Below are 21,800 nucleotides of genomic sequence, written 5' to 3' on the forward strand. Positions count from 1 at the left end.
TTCTTCCAGCCCAAAGGGCTCTTCTGGGGTGTGGCAGATTTAGAAACACTCGGGAAACGGAGTGACCACAGCGTGAGCCCAGGCCCAGGGCGGAACTGTGTAAAATCAGTAGTATATAACGTGTCGTTCTTGTTGAGTCTCCAAGGCGTGTCTGACTCTTTGTGACCCCATGGACTACAGCACACCAGGCTTCCTGTACTTCACTACCTCCTGGAGCTTGCTCAAACCCATGTCCATCGAGTCGGTGACGCCATCCAACCTTCTCATCCTCTGTCGTCCCCTTCTCCTCCTGCCTTCAGTCTTCCCCAGCATCCATATCTTTTCCAATCAGTCAGCTCTTGGCATCAGGTGGCCAAAGTATCGGAGTTTCAGCTTCAACATCAGTCCTTCCAATGAACACCCAGGACTGATCTCATTTAGGATGGACTGGTTGGATCTCCTTGCAGTCCAAGGGACTCTCAAGAGTCTTCTCCAACACCACAGTTCAAAAGCATCAATTCTTCAGCGCTCAGCCTTCTTCACAGTCCAGCTCTCACATCCATACATGACCACTGGAAAAACCATAGCCTTGACTAGACAGACCTTTGTGGGGAAAGAGCTGTCTCTGCTTCTTAATATGCCATCTAGGCTTGTCGTAGCTTCTCTGTATAACATGTAGCTTCTGAAATTGCACTTCACCAGTAGTTCATCAGCGAACACTGTTGCTCATCCTTCCGTCCCTGCCACGTGGCACAGCTCCAGGGCACAGCACGTGCTCCTGAGTGTCCGAGTGGAGTAGTCAGTCAGTGAGCTGTCCCGAGAAGGTTTCAGTCTGTTTGCGGTGAGGAGGAGGGCGCAGCTGGAGCAGGCTGGATGCAGCCAAGTGCCGGGTCCTTTGCTGGGAGACCCTCTGTCCTGGGGGGCCTGGGCAGGGAGGGGCCACTGTCCGGGTGGGCAGGAGACGGCAGGAAAGGTTGCAGCCCCTCCGGGAACCCCAATCCTGCTCCCAGGGTGAGAGTGCTCGGGAGAAGCGGGGCGTTCACACAGCCTTGAACGGCCGTGACCCTGGCCAGAGTGAGGGGCTGCACTCCGTCCGCATGTGGCCCCTGCGGCTCCCTGAGCAGGGAGAGTCCAGCTCTCCCTTTGCTCAGTTGAGCGCGTCTGCCGGAGGTGAAGGCGTGACCCACAAGCCGGACCCCAGGGGTCACAACCTCTGTCCTCTGACGGTTTCTGTTCCGGAGTCAGAGGGGAGAGGCGCTGACGAAAGGCGGTCCCAAACCCAAAGGCTGCCTCCCAGGGCAGTCCCTGGGGCCGCTCAAGACCATCGGCTTGGTCTCCCCAGCCGAGGAACAGGGTGGCTCACGAAGCCCCGTGAGGGTGCCCGAGCCGCCTGTGCAGGGCCGCCCAGGACTCCTTGTGCCAGAGGTGTGGGGCGGGCCGCCGGCGTGCCGCGGCGGCGTCGCCCCCTCGCTTCCTCTGCGAGGCCTGGCTTCGCCCGAGTCCAGCTGACTGCCCCCCACAGGCTCAGCCGTTGTAATTTAATTATTATCCAGGTGATTTTACCAAGCACATCTCTGCCCCCGCCCAGATAACCTCAGGGACGCTGACGCTGACCTGGTCTCTCCCTCTGAGACAAGTTTTGTCATTTTCCAGTATTTTAGTTTCACTGTATGTTTATGCCCTTAAACTAACCATTTCTTAGTTACTGATTTTCATACTCAGCCCTTATTCAGGTTGACTCATTTTCTTCCACATCAGCATCACTTTTCTCAGTTCTTTGGGGTACAATTTCCTCTCGTCCTAAAACATATTCTTCTTGCGGTCCTTTAGTAGGAAAGTCTTCCCTTTCTTGTCTGAAAATGTCTTTAATTAGTCCTCACACTTGCGTGATAGATGAGACGAGGGTCAGATTCTAGCCGCTTTTAAGCCTGGTTTTCTTGCCCTGGAGGCTGTTGACAGGCTGTTGCTCGTGCGGAGGCTGTGCCTTCGTGAGCATCTGACTCTTCCTGAGGCCCGCAGCTCCGTCGCTAAGGAGCTTCCCTGTGCCGTCTTCGTGGGGACCCACTTCACGATATATTTGTCTTTTGCTCCAGACCTACTGCGATTCCTGAAGCCAGAATTCCTATCTTCCGCCAGTTCTAGAAGGTGGAGCGCCATTCACAGCTCCCCTCTGACTCTAGGCTGTCACTCTCCCTGTGCATATTCCCTGTCGGCCCCTCTGCCCTGCATTCCAGGGCATGTCCCCAGCCCTGCCGCCCAGCGTGCCTCGCCTCCCTTTAGCAGCGTCTGGTCCACCACATGACGTGTGCTCTGTGTCTGGTCTCCAGGAGTGCATTTTTCGTTTGCAGTTGTTCTGCTACTCTTTCCAAGTCTGCCTGCTGCGTTCTACTTGTCTTAAATTGTTGAACCTCCTCTGACAGTTATAAACATAGCGTTTGACTGTTTCCATGTAATAGTGATATTTCTATTATCTAGGTTCCTATGGGCTGAAACTCACACTTGGGTAGGTTTGCCATCTGTTGGATTCTGGAATTTCAGGTTATAAGCTCCTCATCAGTGGGGCTTTATCTCTCAGAATTTTGTGTAGGCCATGCTGACAGTGTTGACCCCAAAGGAGAGGTTTTGAGATGGATATTCCTGCCACTCCTGGCTTTCATGAAGCCACGACCATCTTTACATCAGCTCCCCACCCAGAGATTCCCAGGTGACGTACGTATCGTGAGTTTGACCCTCAACCCTAGATGAGGCCCCAGGTCCGAATGTTTTCCCATTTTGAGTCTGTAGGAGACAGGTAAGCTCCTCGTGGAGCTTATGCTTTCGGCAAATGCTTTCCCTGGCGTGTGGTCTCTGGGCGTCCTGGTTTGGGGAGGAGGTGGCTCACACCCAGCACCCTGCCTCCTACGTGTCTGGTGGCCCGCAGTCTCGTGTGGGCAGTGGGAGCCCGGCACCCGGGACTTCCCTTTGTGTTGTGACAGGCAGGCCGTGCCGTCCACCCAGCATCTCCAGGTTCTCACAGAGGAAGCCTTGCCGGCTACTTGTTCTCGTCTCCAGGAACACGAGGCTCATTGCAGGTTAAATGCAGTGTGGATGGCCACTGCCAGTTGATTTCACGTCACCTTCAGAATCACATCTAAGGCCCAGCTTCAATGTTCTGCATAATAAATGAGACACCTCAAGGTGCTCCCGTATTCTGAGAGAGACCAGCCACCTCATCCAGGCCAGTTCCCACACTTCCCTTTTGTACATGGGCAAAGGGGTCATGAGTCCCAAAGAAGGGCAAGGCCGAAGAATGCTCAAGCTACCGCACAGTTGCACTCACCTCACACACTAGCAAAGTAACGCTCAAAATTCTCCAAGCCAGGCTTCGACAATACGTGAACTGTGAACTTCCAGATGTTCAAGCTGCATTTAGAAAAGGCAGAGGAACCAGAGATCAAATTGCCAACATCCACTGGATCATAGAAAAAACAACAGAATTCCAGAAAAACATCTCCTTCTGTTTTATTGACTATGCCAAAGCCTTTGACTATGTGGATCACAAAAAACTGTGGAAAATTCTTCAAGAGATGAGAATACCAGACCACCTGACCTGCTTCCTGAGAAATATGTATGCAGGTCAAGAAGCAACAGTTAGAACCAGACATGGAACAGCAGACTGATTACAAATTGGGAAAAGAATACGGCAAAGCTGTATATTGTCACCCTGCTTATTTAACTTATACGCAGTGTGAAATGCCAGGCTGGATGATGCACAAGCTGGAATCAAGATTGCCATGAGGAATATCAATAACCTCAGATACACAGATGACACCACCCTAATGGCAGAAAGTGAAGAGGAACTGAAGAGCCTCTTGATGAAGGTGAAAGAGGAGAGTGAAAAAGCTGACTTAAAACTCAGTATTCAGAAAACGAAGATCATGGCATCTGGTCCCATCACTTCATGGCAAATAGATGGGGAAACAGTGGAAACAGTGAGAGACTTAATTTTGGGGGGCTCCAAAATCACTGCAGATGGTGACTGCAGCCATGAAGTTAAAAGACACTTGCTCCTTGGAAGAAAAGCTATGACCAACCTAGACAGCATTTGCCGACAAAGGTCCATCTAGTCAAAGGTATGGTTTTTCCAGTAGTCATGTATGGATGTGAGAGTTGGACTACAAAGAAAGCTGAGTGCCGAAGAATTGATGCTTTTGAACTGTGGCGTTGGAGAAGACTCTTGAGAGTTCCTTGGACTGCAAGGAGATCCAGCCAGTCCATCCTAAAGGAAATCAGGAAATTCATTGGAAGGACCAATGCTGAAGCTGAAGCTCCAATAATTTGGCCACCTGATGCACAGAACTGACTCCTTGGAAAAGACCCTGATGCTGGGAAAGACAGAAGGCAGGAGGAGAAGGGGACGACAGAGGATGGCATCACTGACGCGATGGACATGAGTTTGAGCAAGCTCCTGGAGTTGGTGATGGACAGGCAGGCCTGGCGTGCTGCAGTCCACGGGGTCGCAAAGAGTCAGACACAACTGAGGGACTGCACTGAAAAGGGTCACCTCGCCTCAGGAAGTGCCTGCACAGCTGTGTGCAGCATAGGCTGTCTGTGGACGCACGTGGACAGGCGCCTTGGTCAACAGCAGCTGGGCAGGTGAGTGGACCCTGGATGCGCACGTCTGGTGGCCACGGGGAATGCCAGTGACGTGTGTGTTGCCGTGACAGTCAAGGCAGCTGTTGGGAGGGGCCCTGCTGGTTCCCAGTTGGGTTGTGCTGGAGGAGCAGGAAGACTGACATCTGATAATCCTCCGCTTAACCCATCAAACCTTGAGAGCGCGTGGGCGTGTCATTGGGGCAGCTCACGGTATGATTGGCAGCTGAACTGAGGAGAGATGAAAAGTGTGTTTGGTAGTCTTATCTCCAACTTTTCACCCTAAAAAGTGAAAATAATGCCTGATAGATCAACTCTCTTCTCTCTTCCACCTTGAACTCCCCATTTGAAAGCAACTGAACAAAGAACGCTTGTCAACCAACTCCTGGTTATTGTGCTGACGATTAAAGCCTCATCTTTCCCTCTTTCTTCGCTGTATTTTAGCGGCTTCGCTGCTGGTTGGAAGGTCTTGGGGAGGACAGGAGACCGACGTCTAGGCTTCATACCCTCTCGGCAAGTTTGGTTGGGGAGAAGATGCGGGTAAATGCGTGTGTCTTATATTAGCTTTTCCTGTCTTGGTGTCACTTCTGTTCCCCGCTCTCATATTATTGCCGACAAGCGTGTGGCCTGTTGGGTTCAGAAAATTAAAATCCAGACATCGTACTTCCAAATAGACTTTTAGATCGTCTGCAAATATCCCCTAATACTATTCTATAGAGTCCAGCCTTTCCCGTCTGGATATGGGAGAGGAAATTCATGGGTATGTTGCTCTCCTAGCAAACCTTTAGTGCACCCACTGGAATTCTTTCTTCCTAAAAACTCCATCAGAAAATTGTAATGAGTACATCACTGGTACAGAACAGAAGAGACTGCTGCTAAGAAAAGCCCTGCTGCTTGGCGATGCGCGAGATGCTGTCTCTGTGTTGCTAGGCAACCACCCCCCCCTTCCTCTTCCTGAGAGGTTTCCCTGTTAAGCGGTTGCCGTCATCTTTCGAGTGAAAATTGCCTCCTCTCAGCTTTTTCATGTCAGCTAGGTGATGGTGAAGGTGTTGGGTCTCAGAATCTGCTCTTACCATTGTGATTTGAGATTGGCCACTTGAAGTTTATAGGTGACCATCTGGTTGGGGAGGTGTGGGCGGATGGCCCTTTAAACATATGGACCTGCTGGTACCCACACAGAAACGTTACTCGCAACTGCTTTTCACGACGATCTTGAGGCAGCACTGCCTGAGTCGCCGAATGACAGTGAAAATGCAGTGATTTCTTCATCGCTCACCTTCTTGTCTGACGTCACCCGTCAGGCCCCCCACCCCATGCTAGAGATGGCAGGGATGTTCTTTGGGAGAATGTTGTCTCCCAGAACTAGTTTCTGCATTGGAAGATCTTTGAGGGTTTGTTATCTTAAAACTGCATTGTCATGATTCTTTTTTTTCCTCTTATTGCCTATCAGCTCTGGAATCCAAGGTTGGTTTCCAACACGTTTTGAACATTAATGGAATTTCTGAATAACTCATGGTTGAAAGTATTTTTCATATATCAAAAAGACATGATTGAGGCTGGAATCAAATGCTTATTATCTCATTTAATAAAGAATCTATATTAATAAAAATTTGTTTAAAACTAATATTTGCAGATGCTTTCTTTCCTATTGTCCAAGTAATTTATAAAAAGCGGACAGAGAGGTAGCTACAGCTGGACAGTTTACTTTTCTTGTTAAACTGTTCTGCTCTCTCTTCCCCATCAAAGCCTCAGACATTAACTGTCTGTAAGGGTTACCATTGGCTTCTGCACTAAACCATCTATAGACAAACTCCCAACTATCCAAGGAATGAGAGGATTTAATGATTGTTAAAAACGGGGGTTTGCAGTGGATGAGAAATGACTTAAGAGAGTTTAATCTATTCAGAATGATTGGGGCTTCTGCATCTTTCTTGCAGTTTCTCCTAGTTTTCCAGGGCTTTCCATTTATCTATGAAGATGAGTGTATTGTTGGTAGAAATAAGACAGCTTAATAGTAATTTTTTGTTTGATAAACAGCTGTTTCAGGCATTTAAAATGCCATGGGTAGACATCTTAAGCTTTTAAAAGGCAGAAATTAGTAGAAATATAATAAACTTGAATTAATTTTTCTTTAGACTTGTGTTAATGGAAGTAGCTGCAGCCTGGGAGACTGATGTTTAAAATCACCACATTGTCAATTGTGAGGTCTTTTTTTTTTTTTTTTTTTTTTACTGTCTGTAGACCAAAAGTACAAAAAGAAGAGAAGCTTACAAAAGATATTTGGTGAAGGCAGGTGGTCTGGATGAATAATGTTTCTTTCATTAACATATTTCCCTTATTAACTGTATAATTAATTGTACATAGCCAAGGGAAGCTATGGAAATTGCATTTTGAGATGTATCAAAGCCGCCTTATGCTTCAGACTTCCATGCAATTTACCATTAATGAATCCAGAGATGGGAGCCTCCAGTCTATAATTATTACTTACTATTTGAATGACAAGCAAAGAATTTTATCAGCAGAGTTTTAAATGAAAGGGGATTAGCCGCTAATGTTGAAATTGTTCATCTTATGAAAATAATTTTGAAGAAAATGTTTTAGTGGAGAGGTTTGAGGAAAGCATTTGCCATTAAAATAGCCATTTTCCGATACTCTGTATGAATCTGTCCACGTTTGACAGCAGGGTGCAAATACTTTTGAAAGTGAATGAATATTTTATAAGCTGCAGAGCTGCTCATGCATCCCAGGAATAGATTATGCAATATTCCCAAATATCCCAATGAAGGTGAGAGTGTTGGTAAGCTAGGCAGAGAAAAAAGCAAGGCGGAAAAAAATGAAATTTATGACAATATTCTGCAAAAAATTAAAATTTGTTTCATAGCATAGAAGTCTGTCCTTCCCTCTGCTGAGTGCTCATTTAAGATAGTCAATATTGTGGAGAACACTGAAAAATGAAGCGCTGAGACCCATTCTTCCCAATGGCTTTCACTGTCGAGGCCGGCACGGCTCAGTGTCTCTCGGGGTGACCCCCGTCTCCACCGGGTGGCTCTGGCCTTGGTGCTGAGGCTGCGTCAGAGGCCGTGGAGCTGGGGCCCCTTCTCCAGGTGGGGCTAGGTGGGTGGGTGCACCCGCCTCGTTCGTCAAGTGTTTACTGACCACCTAGGCTGTGCTGGGCTCCGCGCCAGGCACTGGGGTGGTGAGGAGTAGAGTGATCAGCCTGAAAACGCATCTTTCATTTCTCTGCGCCGGTTCCTCCCACTGAATCGATAGCCAGTGTATGGCATCACCTGGTTAGAGCCTGGTGTCCTGCGAACAGGAGAACGGCCACGCTGGGATTTCCTGAAGCGTGGGAAGGTTGATCTGGGGGGTGGGGCGTGGCTTCTAGGGCCTGTGGCAGACCCCACGAGTGTTCTGGGCGCTCGGGGGTGGTCCTGGAGCCCCGCGGGCTGGAGGAGGCAGCTGGGCCCGGGCGCTGGGTGGTTCCCTGGGAGCCCTGGACCCCTTCCCACGTGGGCCCCGAAGGTGGCGAACCAGCGAGGACAGCTGGTGCAGATGTGTGCTCCGGGCCTTTCTTAGACGTTCTCGTTTTCTCAAAGCCTGGGATCATCTTGGTTTCACTCAAGTGTATTCGAGTGCACTGGGCCTGTTGGCTACTCCAGGGTGCGCATCTCTTAGAGGAGGCTTTCGTGTCATCTGGGAACCAGTCCACAATTGGCATGCGGACGGAACTCCTGGACCCACGTGACCTGAAGAGCTGAGCAGTATTTCTGTGCCACCAGGAGAATTTGCTCCCTGGGACGGTGGCCAGTCACCACATGCTTCCTCAGGACTGTTCTTGTGTTTGGAGATGCACGCGTGCTCACACACCCTTGTCTGCATTTCAGGAGTTGCCTTATTTGTGTAAGTATATCAACGTATCCCATGGACAGAGGAGCCTGGCAGGCCACAGTTCCTAGGAGCACACGGAGCTGGACCTGACTGAAGCAACTCAGCACAGCACAGCACATCCAAGAATACCAAGTTGGTTTAGTTGTTAGGTTGATTTTGCATATTAAGTTTGGGTTAAGTATTGACTGTTTTCTGTTGGGCAAACTGATCTTCCATGAGATGTTGTAGAACAAAGCTAAGATAAAAATTAGTGTCATCAAATATCTGAGCATTTTGTCTGGGTAACGAAGCATAAAGGCTATTAGAAGTGTCAGGGTTGTTGAGCATTCCGATTTCTACCCAGGTGTTTGACTTCAAGTGGATCTAGACCGAAGTTTTGGTTCTGAGACCAGACCTGTCCTCACCGGTTGAGTGAGGGATCCGGGTTTGCAGGCATTTGGGAGGGTGAGGAAGAGCAGGCAGGAGAATGAAATGCGCAGAATCTGTATTAACTCGGCCCGAAGCCTCTAGTTAGTTCTGTTAGGGAACCCCCCTAGACCAGCCCCTGAGCCCCTCTCGGAACGCCTGGCTGGTGTCCTCGGTCCTGCCTGGGGCTGGCACGGAATGGGGCATCTTTGTCATCGTGTGCCTCTGCGTGAAGCTCCCGGCTGGCCCTCGCCACTCTCGAATAAGCATCATCTCCCGCTCCCCACCCTCAGCTTTCAAGCTCCCGGCCCTGGCCCCTGGTGCCCCCTCCTGGGCCCCGTCACCCCAGCCTCCTCTCTGGTTCTGGAACCACGGGGCCCATTCCCATCCGGAACGTTCTCCCTCCAGTGACGCCCCGCCGTCCCCGGCAGCCTCGCCTCCCCATCTTTCAGGAGGGACCTGCCTTCCTGGGCTGCTCACCCCCCAGTTGCCTGTTTTAGTCCCCTCACCCCCTGCCGTTGTCTGAAGCTATCTTCTAAATGGTGCTGACCTACTGTGTGTGGTCTTTCTCCAGCTAAAACCCCAGCACCCGAGGACAGAGTCTTTGACCTGCTGGGTCCCCGGAACATACAACACCCCAGCTCCTACGATGCTTTTAATAAAGCTAGTTGAATGAACAAATAAATGGCTAAATCTACCAACACATGAACAAGATTCTGAAATAATACTGCAATTCTCAGCTTCCTCTTCCACAAGTAGAGGCAGAATCCACGTTTCACTCATAATGCCAGGCAAAGCTTTTTTGCCTTCGGTTTAGTTATAAATAGCTGTACATTTATGGAAATATGGTATAATTCTGTTAATATTTTCCACTGCTTGTAAGTATTCACCTTTGTATTTTGCCTACGTTCATATAACCTTAATTGTTAAGATGTTAAATAAGATCTTAAGGTTCATACAATTGTTCATTTAAAATTCTTTGAGCTTCTTGAACACGTCAGCCCTGAAAGGCAGGTGAAGTTACTGTTGTTGTTGCTATTACCGCATGGCTCTCGCTCAGCCTCACTGCAGAAGACCTTTGTCACTCTCTCCTACGCACACACCCAAAATTACATGGCTCTAAAGTGCCCAGCGTGAAACAAACTTGGTTGTGTAAAGAGACGTTCTCCTGTTTAGTCAGAAGAGGTGGTGAGGACAAAATATTTATTCTTTAAAGTTTACTGATTAGAACGCTTCTGGAACAGAGTGTGTCTCTTATTAACATTTTCCACCAGGGTTTCAGTTTGAGTCTTCATAAAATTGTGATTTTCCTTTTCCATAAACCTGTAAAGCAAGGTGAGTGCAGGTCACAGCAGGTTTGACGGGCGCATCGGTTAGTGTGGGAGAGTCTCTCAGGGCATCTCCCACCCGCTCCGTGGGGACGACCCAGCTGTGAAGCTGGAGGCTTCCTGAGCCTGACCCTGCAGAATTCAGGAAATTCCTGTTATCAGTAAGTGAAAGTGAAGGTCGCTCAGTCGTGTCCGACTCTTTGCGACACCATGGGCTATAAAGTCCATGGAATTCTCTAGGCCAGAACACTGGAGTGGGTAGCCTATCCCTTCTCCAGGGCATCTTCCCACCCCAGAGATCTAACCCAGATCTCCACATTGCAGGCGGATTCTTTACCAGCTGAGCCCCAAGGGAAGCCCATTATCAGTAAAGAAAGTGAAAAGTGAAAATCGCTCAGTCGTGTCCAACTCTTTGCGACACCATGGGCTGTAAAGTCCATGGAATTCTCCAGGCCAGAACACTGGAGTGGGCAGCCTATCCCTTCTCCAGGGAATCTTCCCACCCCAGAGATCTAACCCAGATCTCCACATTTCAGGGGGATTCTTTACCAGCTGAGCCCCAAGGGAAGCCCATTATCAGTAAAGAAAGTGAAAAGTGAAAGTCGCTCAGTCGTGTCCAACTCTTTGCAACCCCATGCACTATACAGTCCATGGAATTTTCCAGACCAGAATACTGTAGTGGGTAGCCTATCTCTTCTCCAGGGGATCTTCCTGACCCAGGAATAGAACCAGGGTCTCCTGCATTGCAGGTGGGTTCTTTACTAGCTGAGCTATGAGGGAATCCTATGTTATCAGTAAGCCTCCCCGCAATTAAGGACTCTTCTAGATTTAGAATACCAAAACTCAGAATTATAATAAAAATATATTAATTAAACCTTCCAATAAGTGAAGCTCTACAAAATCTAAATTGAACTAAATTCGTGTGCTCTCAACGCCCTGCTTTGCGAGCAGTTGCCTTTTCCTTCTCTTCCAAAAGCACAGCCCTTCTCAGCGCCACACAGGGGCAAAGAACTCATCCTGGGGAGGCTTTCCCGGCAGTACTTTGAAAAAGCACATGGTTTTCTTCAAAGCTTTTGTTTCTTTGTTTTCTTGGTTCCTCAATGTAGTTTATTTTTTCAAGTACAGAAGGAACTTTAGACCAAACAGATAACCCAGGACTCACAGCCCCCAGCCCAGCCCAGCGTCTTCCGTTTCTCCTCTGCTGCCTCTCTGTCCCGGGCTGTTACTTGCTCACCGTCTCGCCTTATGAGCGTCCGTTGGAGACTTCCTCTTAAAGGTTTTGCATTTGGAACCATGTGAACTTTTCAGCACTGTTTTAACAATTTAACATCCCTACCATCGCAGTCAGGTTGGTCACCACATCAGAACGGGGAGCTCGGTTCTAACTCTCGCTGAGACAGCCTGAGAACAGCTTTCGGGGTCACTGGACCTGCCGAGATTCCATTCCATCTTCAAAACAGCTCGGCCTGAGAAACAGAGCTTTCAGGGGGGGACTGGGGGAAACGGCCTTGATTCACATGCATTGGTGAAGCCACCTCTGCTGCACATGCCTGATGCTTTTCCTGGTCAGCGTCAGGCTTTCGTCCTCTTCCCAACTCGCCAGGATAAGGGAGGCAGACTGCCCCCTGCGAGCTCACGTGTGAATGTCCCCTCCTCAAAGATGCCTCCTCCTCAGCCATGATACTGAAAGTGTGATAAAAAGAGGAAAGGCCGCAGGAATGGGCTTTCATTCCTCCTTCCTAATTCCTCTCTCCCGATGGGGCTCCCTCAGGCTTTGCACACGCAGCCCAGGGGCTGGATTCCAGGTCATGCTGGCCTTTGCCGAGTGAGCCCCCGCTGCCCGCACAGGGCCACGTGCTGAGCCGCCCGGTCTGGGTCCCTGTGTGTCCCTTTTCTCTAATATGATGCGTGTGTAGCTGCGCTGCACTTAAAGTTCCCGGTTTGAAGGAGATAAAACGGCACGTGTGTAACTGTCCGCTGAGACCCTTCGTCCCTCGCCAGGCGAGACTGGGCGGGCGGGGCAGGTGTGAGGACTTGCTGGGGGGAGGGTGCCGGCCGTGTCCGGAGGTTCCAGTGTGGTTATTGTCACTGGAGTCAGATGGCAGTTTGAATACACTTGATTGTATGGTTTGTGATTCCCATTTCAAGCAAATCTTTGCTAAGCTAAGAAACAGCAAAACTACCCTCTGATCACCTAACCATATCTGCCCTTCCTTGAGTTTGAACAGACTACTTTGAATTTCTAATTCCAAATGTCTTAGCCTGCCTGATGCATAATATTAACAAATACCATTTGAAATATGCCAGATGCAGCAGTCTATGCAGACAGGATGCCCGCCTAACCCAGCCGTTTTCTGTGCCCGCATCTGTGTGCATAACCCAGCCGTTCACTGTGCCCGCATCTGTGTGATGTGGGCTGAGCCCAGACAGTTGACCCCACCTCCTTTCTCCTTTAATCTTTCCATGTTCTTTGCTCATGACTTAAACGTCTTCCTTTTAGAGTTCAGATGCTCAGCACACACATCTTCCTTCCGTGCATTAATAGAGACAGGTGACCCTGTTTATTTTTAAGGGAGAAACGTCATCATCTCCCCAAATGGCAGCAGAAGCAGCTCCCTCCTTGCTGTTAAAAGCCTGCATCTGATTCCATCTGATTTTAAAGCACCAGCCTTCGGGTCCTCTCACAAGGAAAGAAAACGTAAAGGATGTAATCTTATTGTAACAAACGGTCTTATTGCTGTCATGGGCACCCATACCAGCTTCCCAGGTGGCCCAGTGGGAAAGAGTCTGCCTGACAATGCAGGAGATGTGGGTTCAATCCCTGGATCGGGAAGATCCCCTGAAGAAGGAGATGGTATCCCACTCCAGTCTTCTTGCCCGGAGAATCCCATGGAGAGATGAGCCTGGCGGGCTACAGTCCAGGGGGTCACAGAGTCGGGCATGACTGAGCACACATGCAGAACAGCATAGGCACACATGTAGAGTAGAGAACAGAGACAAAGCTTTCCGAGTAATAACTGGATCTTCCAAAACCTGCACCTCCTTTATGACACCCTCTCCTCAGTGGCAGAAGCTTGTTCCCGGCAGTGTCACTGTGAAATGGACTTTCACTGGGACAGCCTCTACTGGTTTCATGTCTGAAGAGCCACAGAGGTCTCCAGAGATCTGTGCAGACGTGGTTTTGTGCTGACGTGAGTGGTTTCCGTGTGTCCTGATCCAGTGAACCAGATCTTAGAGTTTGCTAGATTTTAGCAATGGTCCGCCCTCCTTATGAGTTCCAGTTTTTTGTGTTAAAAGCTTATTTTCATTTTTATCTTTAGTAAGTCCCCTTGCCCCTCTCAGGGTGTCACCCTCTCGTTGCTAGTGGTACATGCGTGCGTGCTCGGTCGCTCAGTCGTGTCTGACTCTTTGCAACCCCAGGGACTGTCACCCACCAGGCTCCTCCGTGCATGGGATTCTCCAGGCAAGAATACTGGACAGGGTTGCCACTCCCTTCTCCAGGGGATCTTCGCCAACCCAGGATCAAACCCATGAATCCTGCAACCTCTGCATTGGTAAATGGATTCTTTACCACTGAACCACCTGGGAAACCCCTTTGGTAGTGGTCAGAAATGCCAGAGTAACATCATTTCTGTGACTTCACAGAACTAAAACTGCACTGTTCACCCAGGCTCTCGTGACCACTCCACGTGAGTTTGGTCGAGCACCTTGGCAGCCAGTATCTGCCAGGATCTCAGCTCTGTGGGCTGGATTCAGACCAACTCACACAGATCTCCAGCCTGGTCCTCCCAGCATTCAGAGGTGGGCAGCAACACTCCTGCAGCACAGAGGACGGCCTGGGGGCCAGGAGCCGGGTGCCCGTGGCTCTCCTTGGAGCAGTCACAGTCCAAAGCCCTTGAGACCACAGATGCTGGCTTGTTTTGTTCCTGTTCAGTTGCTAAGTCACGCCCAACTCTTTGTGACCCTCATGGACAGAAGCACACCAGGCTTCTCTGTCCTTCACTCTCCCAGAGTCTGCTCAAACTCACGTCCATTGCATCAGCGATGCCATCCAACCATCTCATCCTCTGTCATCCCCTTCTTCTCCTACCCTCAGTCTTTCCCAGCACCAGGGTCTTTTCCAATGAGTTGGCTCTTTGCATCAGGTGGTCAAAATAGTGCAGCTTCAGCATCAGTCCTTCCGATGGATATTCTGTTTCATGAGGAAAGTGTTGGCTTGTTGCTGTTTGACGAAGACAAATTGAGCTAGTCATGTTGTGGTGAAGTAGATGATTTCAGTGACTGGGATTCTTTGCTTGTGACCCTGGAGATGACCCGTGATGCCAACACTGGTAAAACAGTGCTGGTGAAACAGTCCAGATCCCGACACGATCCAAGGTGCCAGGTCACAGTCCCACTTGGCATCACCAGCTCTTTCCGCCCAGAGGTCGGCAGCTCAGCTTCACGTCTCTACACTGGCATTTCCAGTGGCGCCTCAAGGCTGGCTCACGACACCTCCATCTGAACCCAGGGATAAGAAGCATGCAGTGGGGAGGAGCTTGAGGGTCCTGCCTGATCCGTGCTGTGAGGAGGCGGTGGGCTTGTTAGAGGGATCACCATCCCTGGTGAATCGGAAGCAGCATCGAAACCATGACCAACGAGCTTGGTGATGCTGCTGCTCGCCTCTTTAGTAGCGTCAGGAGGCTGACCACAGACAAGGCGGCTTCACAGCAACAACTCTACTGTGATCCCGCCTCCTGTGCTCAGGCCGCAGTTGGCAGCTGCTGTCCGTGGAGACTTAACATACTGTATTTCATTAGAGGATGGTACTGTCCCCAGAACACTGTAGTCACAGAATATGGAAAAGACATGAGATATTCTCTCATGAGAAACACCATCTTTTCCATCTGTATATAGTTTATAGTCACAAAGTATAATTCCTATATTAACTCACTCAAGCCCCAGCACTACCTTAGAAATATGTACTAGAATTCCCGTTTTTGCGTAGCAGTATATGAAGGGTAAGTAAAATTAGATGGTTTGCCCAAAAAGTCTGTGTGGGGACCAAACCCTTTTGTTTATTACATTATTAAGAAGTTTTCTGAAATCAAGCTCACTGCCTTCTCTGTTTTATTGAAGTTGCCTTCCTATTGGAAAACTCCCTTAGGCATTCACAAAGGCTCTGAGAGTGATGGTAAAATTAACTTCCCAAAGATACAAAAATGTGCCTGTGATTGTGATTATTTTCTTAATATGTTCCTGTGATTATTAACAAAACTCTTTTATACTCCAGAGCATCCCAAACGCTCCATATTCCTAGGAATCACTTTCTTGACCTGAAGTAGTTGACAATTTGATCAGAAAACCATGCAAAAAACCCTGGGGTGATATTAACAAGTTAAGGACATACGTCTCCACATTATAATGCAGTAATTTTTGTCCCAAAGGTTCGGGATTCTGAGTAAATTGATTCTATTAAATGTGGAAGCCAGCTGGTTCGTCCAACATATGGAGAGTGTGTCCTGAAAAGTCGTCTCGTGGCACGTGGTCCTCATGGCCCAGAAACTGTTGGTCGTTTTCCTACCCAAGCAGTCTAATCATGTGGGCCAGAAAAGAGCACGCGAGCTCGGGAACTGGAAGGTTAAAGTCAGAAATACAAGGAAGTTAAAGAGGAACGCCTTAGATTGAGTCAGTATCTCATGAACTGGGTCCTGTGAAAGCCGTCCTCATGGTAGCATCATGTGGTCAAGGTTCAAGAGGTCATTGTCAGCCGGGTTGACTGCAAATGTAGAAAACCCGTATTCTGAAAGCTCAAGACTTTTTTCCATGAATGGTTTGATCTGGGGATTATCTTTTATGCAAGTGCTTCAAACCTAGGCTCTTGGAAAGTACAATTCAAGAAGATTTTAGAAACCTTCGCACTCGGGACTTACCTGAACTCAGCCCGAGTGACGTTCCCGATGGACCCAGGCTTTTGGGAACACAATTCCCGTAAGCCCAGAGCCCGCCAGAACCCATGTCCAGGGGAGAGTACTTAGCAGTTCTTCAGGATTAAAGACTTGCTTCCAAAGGTCCCTTACTGCCGGGGACCAGCCCCGGCAGATCCAGGGTATTCGGAGAGACGGCATAGGCGAGGATCAGGATACAATAGCTCCTTACGAACTACGTAGCTGTCTTAACTCAACTATCTAAGCTCTTCAAGTTGAGCCAACGGGTGCTGAGCCCTGACTGTGCACTTGACTGGGGTCTTCCAAGTGGTGGGGGATCTCCCTCACTTGACCAGGCCTGCTCCAGTGCTTGTGACTCATGCTCTGCTCTGCTCTGTGTACCCAGAGCTTCCTCTGTGGGGGCGATGGTGTTGGTGTAGGACAGGTCCCTATGCCCCAGGAGCTCACAACCCATGGGGAAGACAGGCTCCTTACACTGGGACTGCGCACAGCACATCCCGAACGAGGCTGCTCACCCAGGGCACGAGGTCCACAGAAGTGACCCACAGAGACACCACAGACCTGGATGCTGAAGGGGGTTAAGATCAAACAGTGGGGGAGACTGGGAGAAGACCTTTCTGAACTCTGGCCATGCCTGAGAACCTGTGAGACCTTGAGATTGTCACAGGAACATTCGACATGAATTGTATGGATGTTCCTTGGGTAACTCAGAAAGGAAGAAGGCAGCAGGAAATATTTAATGAAACATTCCAAACTCCTTATGGTACTTTGCGGGGCGGTTCTTCCAAGTTTTAGATTTGATGGCAAAAATTTTGGATTGCCAGTTATCAATATACAATATACAACTTAAGTAATACAAATTACTTCAATTTGTGATGCTGGAGAAGACTCTTGAGAGTCCCTTGCACCAGTCCTTGGATTGGTGCAGAGAGATCAAACCAATCAATCCTAAAGGAAAGCAATTCATTGGAAGGACTGATGCTGAAGCTGAAGCTCCAATACTCTGGCCACCTGATGGGAGGAGCCAACTCGTTGGAAAAGACCCTGATGCTGGGAAAGATTGAAGGCGGGAGGAGAAGAGGGAGGCAGAAGATGAGACGGTTAGATAGTATCACTGACCCAATGGACGTGAATGAGCAAACTCTGGGAGATGGTGGTGCACGAGGAAGCCTGACGTGCTGCAGTCCACGGGGCTGCAAAGAGCTGGACGTGACTTAGCAACTGAAAAACAGCATCCAGGTTTCCAGATTATGTCAGTCACTCAACAAATACTGACTCTGTGCTAAGTGCGTGCAGCATTGGCCCCAGCCTGGAACAGGCGATCTCACAAGAGGATGGAGGGTCTGGCGCCCACAAAGCAGAAGGGGATTCACGTCACAGAGACTCAGGTTTTGCAATAGTGAGTATCTGATGTGGGGAGCGGGTTGTGGGAAAGGAAGATCAGGGCGGGGACGGGCCTGAAGGAGAAGGTGGCGTCTGCACAGACCTGGACGTCTGGGTGGATTCGTGGCAGAATCGGCGTGAAGTGTTGAGAATGACCGTGACGGGGGATGAGTTCAAGTAGGGAAGTGTTCTTGCTGGGCTGGCGTGGCAGGTTGGTAGCATGAAGTCTGGACAGAGCACATGCTGTCGGGGCACCGGTGGCGGCATTTGGAGCAGGTGGTATTGTGACCACAGTCCCGCCTGTGCAGGAACCGGAAGGAGGCCTGAGGCAGGAAGCGGAGGAGGCGGCAGGACGGTGTGTCTGGAAGACCCTCGTCTCAGCATCGTTTCAGCTCAAGTGAGAAAACCCCGTAGTACTGATGTTGTCCAAGGCCTAGGCAGCAGCTATCAGGACAGAGAAGCAATAGCAACATGAAAAAGCAGCTCACGCATGTGCCAAGGACGGTGGCAGTTACCACAGCCTTGCAGCTTCGCTCTGGGCGGGGGGTCATCAGCGGCTTCTGCTTCACTCTGCTTCCCTTCACTTTCTGTCCTGTCCTACTTGTGCTGTTTATGGAATAAAAAGGTACCGCTTTTTTTAAACTAGGCCATCCTGCCATACCCACTACCCCACACACACACATACAGGCACACACACGTTAAATGAAAGTATTTTAAATGTCAGCTTTTGGAACACCTACAGTCTGGGGGAGGAGCACGCGGAGTGTTTAAATTTCCTGTTCACTTACCTAGTTATTCCAGGAGGCGACTGTGTCCGGGGAGGCACCCCTCCACCTGTTATCACACCCTTGAAAAGAAGGGCCCTTGTGGTGTTAAATCACGGTGGCAGGTTTTGTTTTTGTGTAAAACTCATTCTTTTGCGACCAAAGCCTAGCTTCCCCACAGACAACGTGAAACTCACTCCCATGTCTCAGAAGAAAAGCATCTAATCCACAAGCGTAGGGAGCGACGGCTCCTCAGACGCGGATGGGAATTATGTCCATTTATCACGGTGACCGACGCTCTGTAAAGGTGTAACAGAGAAGCACCGCTGCTCGGAACAGATCAACTGAGACGACCGGAGCAGGACGAGCACAGCTGACCGCGGCAGTGCACGCCTAGAGGAGGAAAGCTTTGTCTCGGTGTTTGCGTTTCTTTTACTCATTTTTCTTTCTGGCTGCGCTCAGGCTCTCCCAGTTGCAGGAGCCGGGGCCCCTCACCGCGGTCGCTTCTGTGGCAGAGCGCAGGCTCTGGGGCGCACCGGGGCAGTAGTTGGGGTTCGTGGGCTCGAGTGTGAGGCCCCTTTTGCAGACAACATTTGAGATTGGATTAAACCTTCCAAGGCTCATCAGTTTAGAATCCATCATGTTTTATTGAAAGAAGCTCATTTGGGGCTTCCCTGATTGCTCAAGCAGTGAAGAATCTGCCTGCAATGCAGGAGAGCCTGGTTGAATCCCTGGGTCAGGAAGATGCCCTGGAGAAGGAAATGCAACCCATTCTACTATTATCACCTGGAGAACCCCATGGACAGAGGAGCCTGGTGGGCCACGTACAGTCCATGGGGTCACAAAGTCAGACACAACGGAGACTTACTGTTAGAGGAGAGAACCAGCAAGTCTCCGTATAGCTTACTGCTAGAAAACAACAGTTCTCAGAAAGAAGCTCATTCTTCCCCGATGGGCTTCATGAACAGCATTTTCCAAAGAAAAGTGAGGATCCCGGATCATTTTGCCAGGAACCGTTTTATGCCCACGAGTAAGACTGTACGTTAACCAGTCTTGGGAAAAGTAACCCCAGAAGCACTGAGACCATACACTTACCCAGAACTACCCTCCTTCCTGGAACCTCCACACACACCGTGTTTAAGGCTAGGTAATAAGCTGGTCAGTATTTACACAGATTTAAGTACGGTGTCATGCAAAAATGCCATCCTTTTCAGAGTAACTGGTACAAAAAATATGTATGTGATGTTCCATGATGATTGTCCCCAAAGAAAGCAGTGTGTGGTTTACATTTTCTGGACTGTGCCCTAAAGTTGCTGCTTTAAAGATGTTTCATTTTGCTGTGTGGTCATATTTGAAAACCCAAAAGCAAGACGTTAGAAGATGAGACTTTCCTTTGGGCCCAATCAGACCACCTGGGTCAGTCCTTTGAAATTCTTTTCCTGAAACCCAAGGGCCGTGTCGGGGAGTGGGCTTAGAACTGCTGTGGTGTTTCTTCTCCTCACGAGGGTGAGCTACGGAGGTTCACGGTCTGTCCCTGAAAAGGGTTCATGGTCACAGTTCTTTGTCATCTGCACGAAAGGCCATCTGCTGGTCCCCTAAGCGGCTGTAGCAGGGGATCGAGGGACGTGTGATAATCGCCCAGGGCCCGTCACTGGCCCTCCTGGAGCCACAGGCCAGGGGCACCTCAGCTGGGCCAGGCAACCGGGAGCGTGACCCCTCCCCTGGAGCAGCACCCTCGGGCACCCAGCCTCCACACCCCGCTTCAGCGTGCACTCACTGATACACACACCAGTCGGACCAGCATGGACAGGGTCGGTGTTTGTTAAGTGAATAATACAAAGCCGTTCAGGCCAGCTGTACTCCGCATTTTGCTGAGAGGTGTGAGGTCTCAGCCCGACCGTCTGGTGGGCTTCCTTCCTTTTCACGTGCCCGTCTGTCCCCTGGGGTGGGTGCCGATAAAGCGGGGCAGTCAAGGGCAGTGATGGTCACTGGAGTGGTGGTTGCTGGACTGAGCAGACGAAGGGGCCGACAGAGGGGTCAGGGTGGGCGTGGAAGAGGTGTAAATCTTGGCGGGACATTGGAGTGCCTGACCAGGGACCTGGCTCCGTGTGTGCATGTGTGCACGTGTGTGTGTGCACATGTGTATGTGTTTCACTTTGCTGTGTGGACATATCTGAAAATCCACAAGCAAGACGTTAGAAGATGAGACTACTTCCTTTGGGCCCAATAAAACCACCTGGGTCGGTCCTTTGAGATTCTTTTCCTTAAAACCGCGGTCATCTCTGGACTAAACAGATCAGTAAGGCGAGTGAACAGACCAGCTCCGGAGTCTGTGGAGGGAATGTTCAGGAGGCCAGTTTGCCTGTCCACCTGTCCTGTGTCCCTGCCCACAGGCAGGTGCCTGGAAAAATTAAGATCAGAGCAGATGAGGGTCAGACATTTGGTTTGTGTTTGGGGTTTTGTTTTTTAACACTGACGGCCACGTAACACTGTGCCGATCAGAGCAAACTGCATCCCCCTGGTGGGTTCAGAGAAGCCGGCCTGTCGTAAGGAAAACGACTTCTGTGCAGAGGTGGCAGTAAGGTCAGCAGCCCCAGCGAGGATTTGGCGCGGGCTCCCTGCCCTGTGACGCGAAACACACGCCCCCCAACGTCTGCTTCGCGCTCCGCCCCTTCCCCGCAGCGGTGCCAGCCCGCCCCTCCCGGTCCACGCAGGTGGAGCGTGGGCTCCGCCCGGGGCCGCCCCGGGGCCCACGCCCCGCAGGTGGACCTGCTGACGCTTGCTCTCTGTTCCAGGCCTACATGGAGGACCACCTGAAGAACAAGAACCGCTTGGAGAAGGAGTGGGAGGCGCTGTGTGCCTACCAGGCCGAGCCCAGCAGCTCGCTCGTGGCCCAGAGGGAAGAGAACCTGCCGAAGAACCGCTGCCCTGCGGTGCTGACCTGTACGTACCGCCCGGCTCCGGGGGGCGGGGGCGGCCCGGCGGTGCTGACCTGTACACACCGCCCGCTCTGGGGGTGGCGGGGAGGGGCTGCGCCCGCCCCGCTCCAGGGTCTCCTCTAGGGCTCGTGGGGCTCCAGAGCCCTCCCTCCTCCGTATCTACCCGCTTTGCCGACATCGGTCGTTTCACTTTTTTATTTTTTTGGCGTAGAGTTGATTTACAACGTTGCGTTCGTTTCAGGTGTACAGCAGAGTGATTCAGTGACACACACACCTCTATTCTTTTTCAGATTCTTTTCACTTACAGGTCATTACCGAATATTGAGTATAGTTCCCCGTGCTGCACAGTAGGAGCTTGTTGAGTATCTGTTTTATATATTGAAGTGTGTGTGTGTTGATCCCAAACTCCTGTCATCCCTTCCCCGCCTCCCCTTTGGTACCAACCATCAGTTTGTTTTCTGTGTCCCTGTGTCCCTTCCTGTTTTGTAAATAAGTTCATTTGTGTTGTATTTTGGATTCCGTGCCTGGCGCCCTGCGAGCCCCACCCGGTCCTGG

General features: G+C 50.2%; 1 protein-coding gene across 2 annotated transcripts in view; it reads left to right on the forward strand.

Annotated features, from left to right (window-relative positions):
• PTPRN2 (protein tyrosine phosphatase receptor type N2) overlaps nucleotides 1-21,800 on the forward strand; it is a 607,146-nt gene that overhangs the window by 522,648 nt on the left and 62,698 nt on the right. For both annotated transcript variants that reach the window (XM_086394674.1, XM_086394676.1), the window contains one exon: nucleotides 21,102-21,249. In XM_086394674.1, coding sequence (XP_086250800.1) covers nucleotides 21,102-21,249 — 148 coding nt within the window. The remainder of the gene's footprint in view (nucleotides 1-21,101; nucleotides 21,250-21,800) is intronic.

The sequence above is a fragment of the Bos grunniens genome, chromosome 4, assembly GCF_055505025.1.
Source record: "Bos grunniens cultivar Pamir isolate PY7600 chromosome 4, Bosgru_T2T1.0, whole genome shotgun sequence".
NCBI classification, from domain to species: domain Eukaryota; kingdom Metazoa; phylum Chordata; class Mammalia; order Artiodactyla; family Bovidae; genus Bos; species Bos grunniens.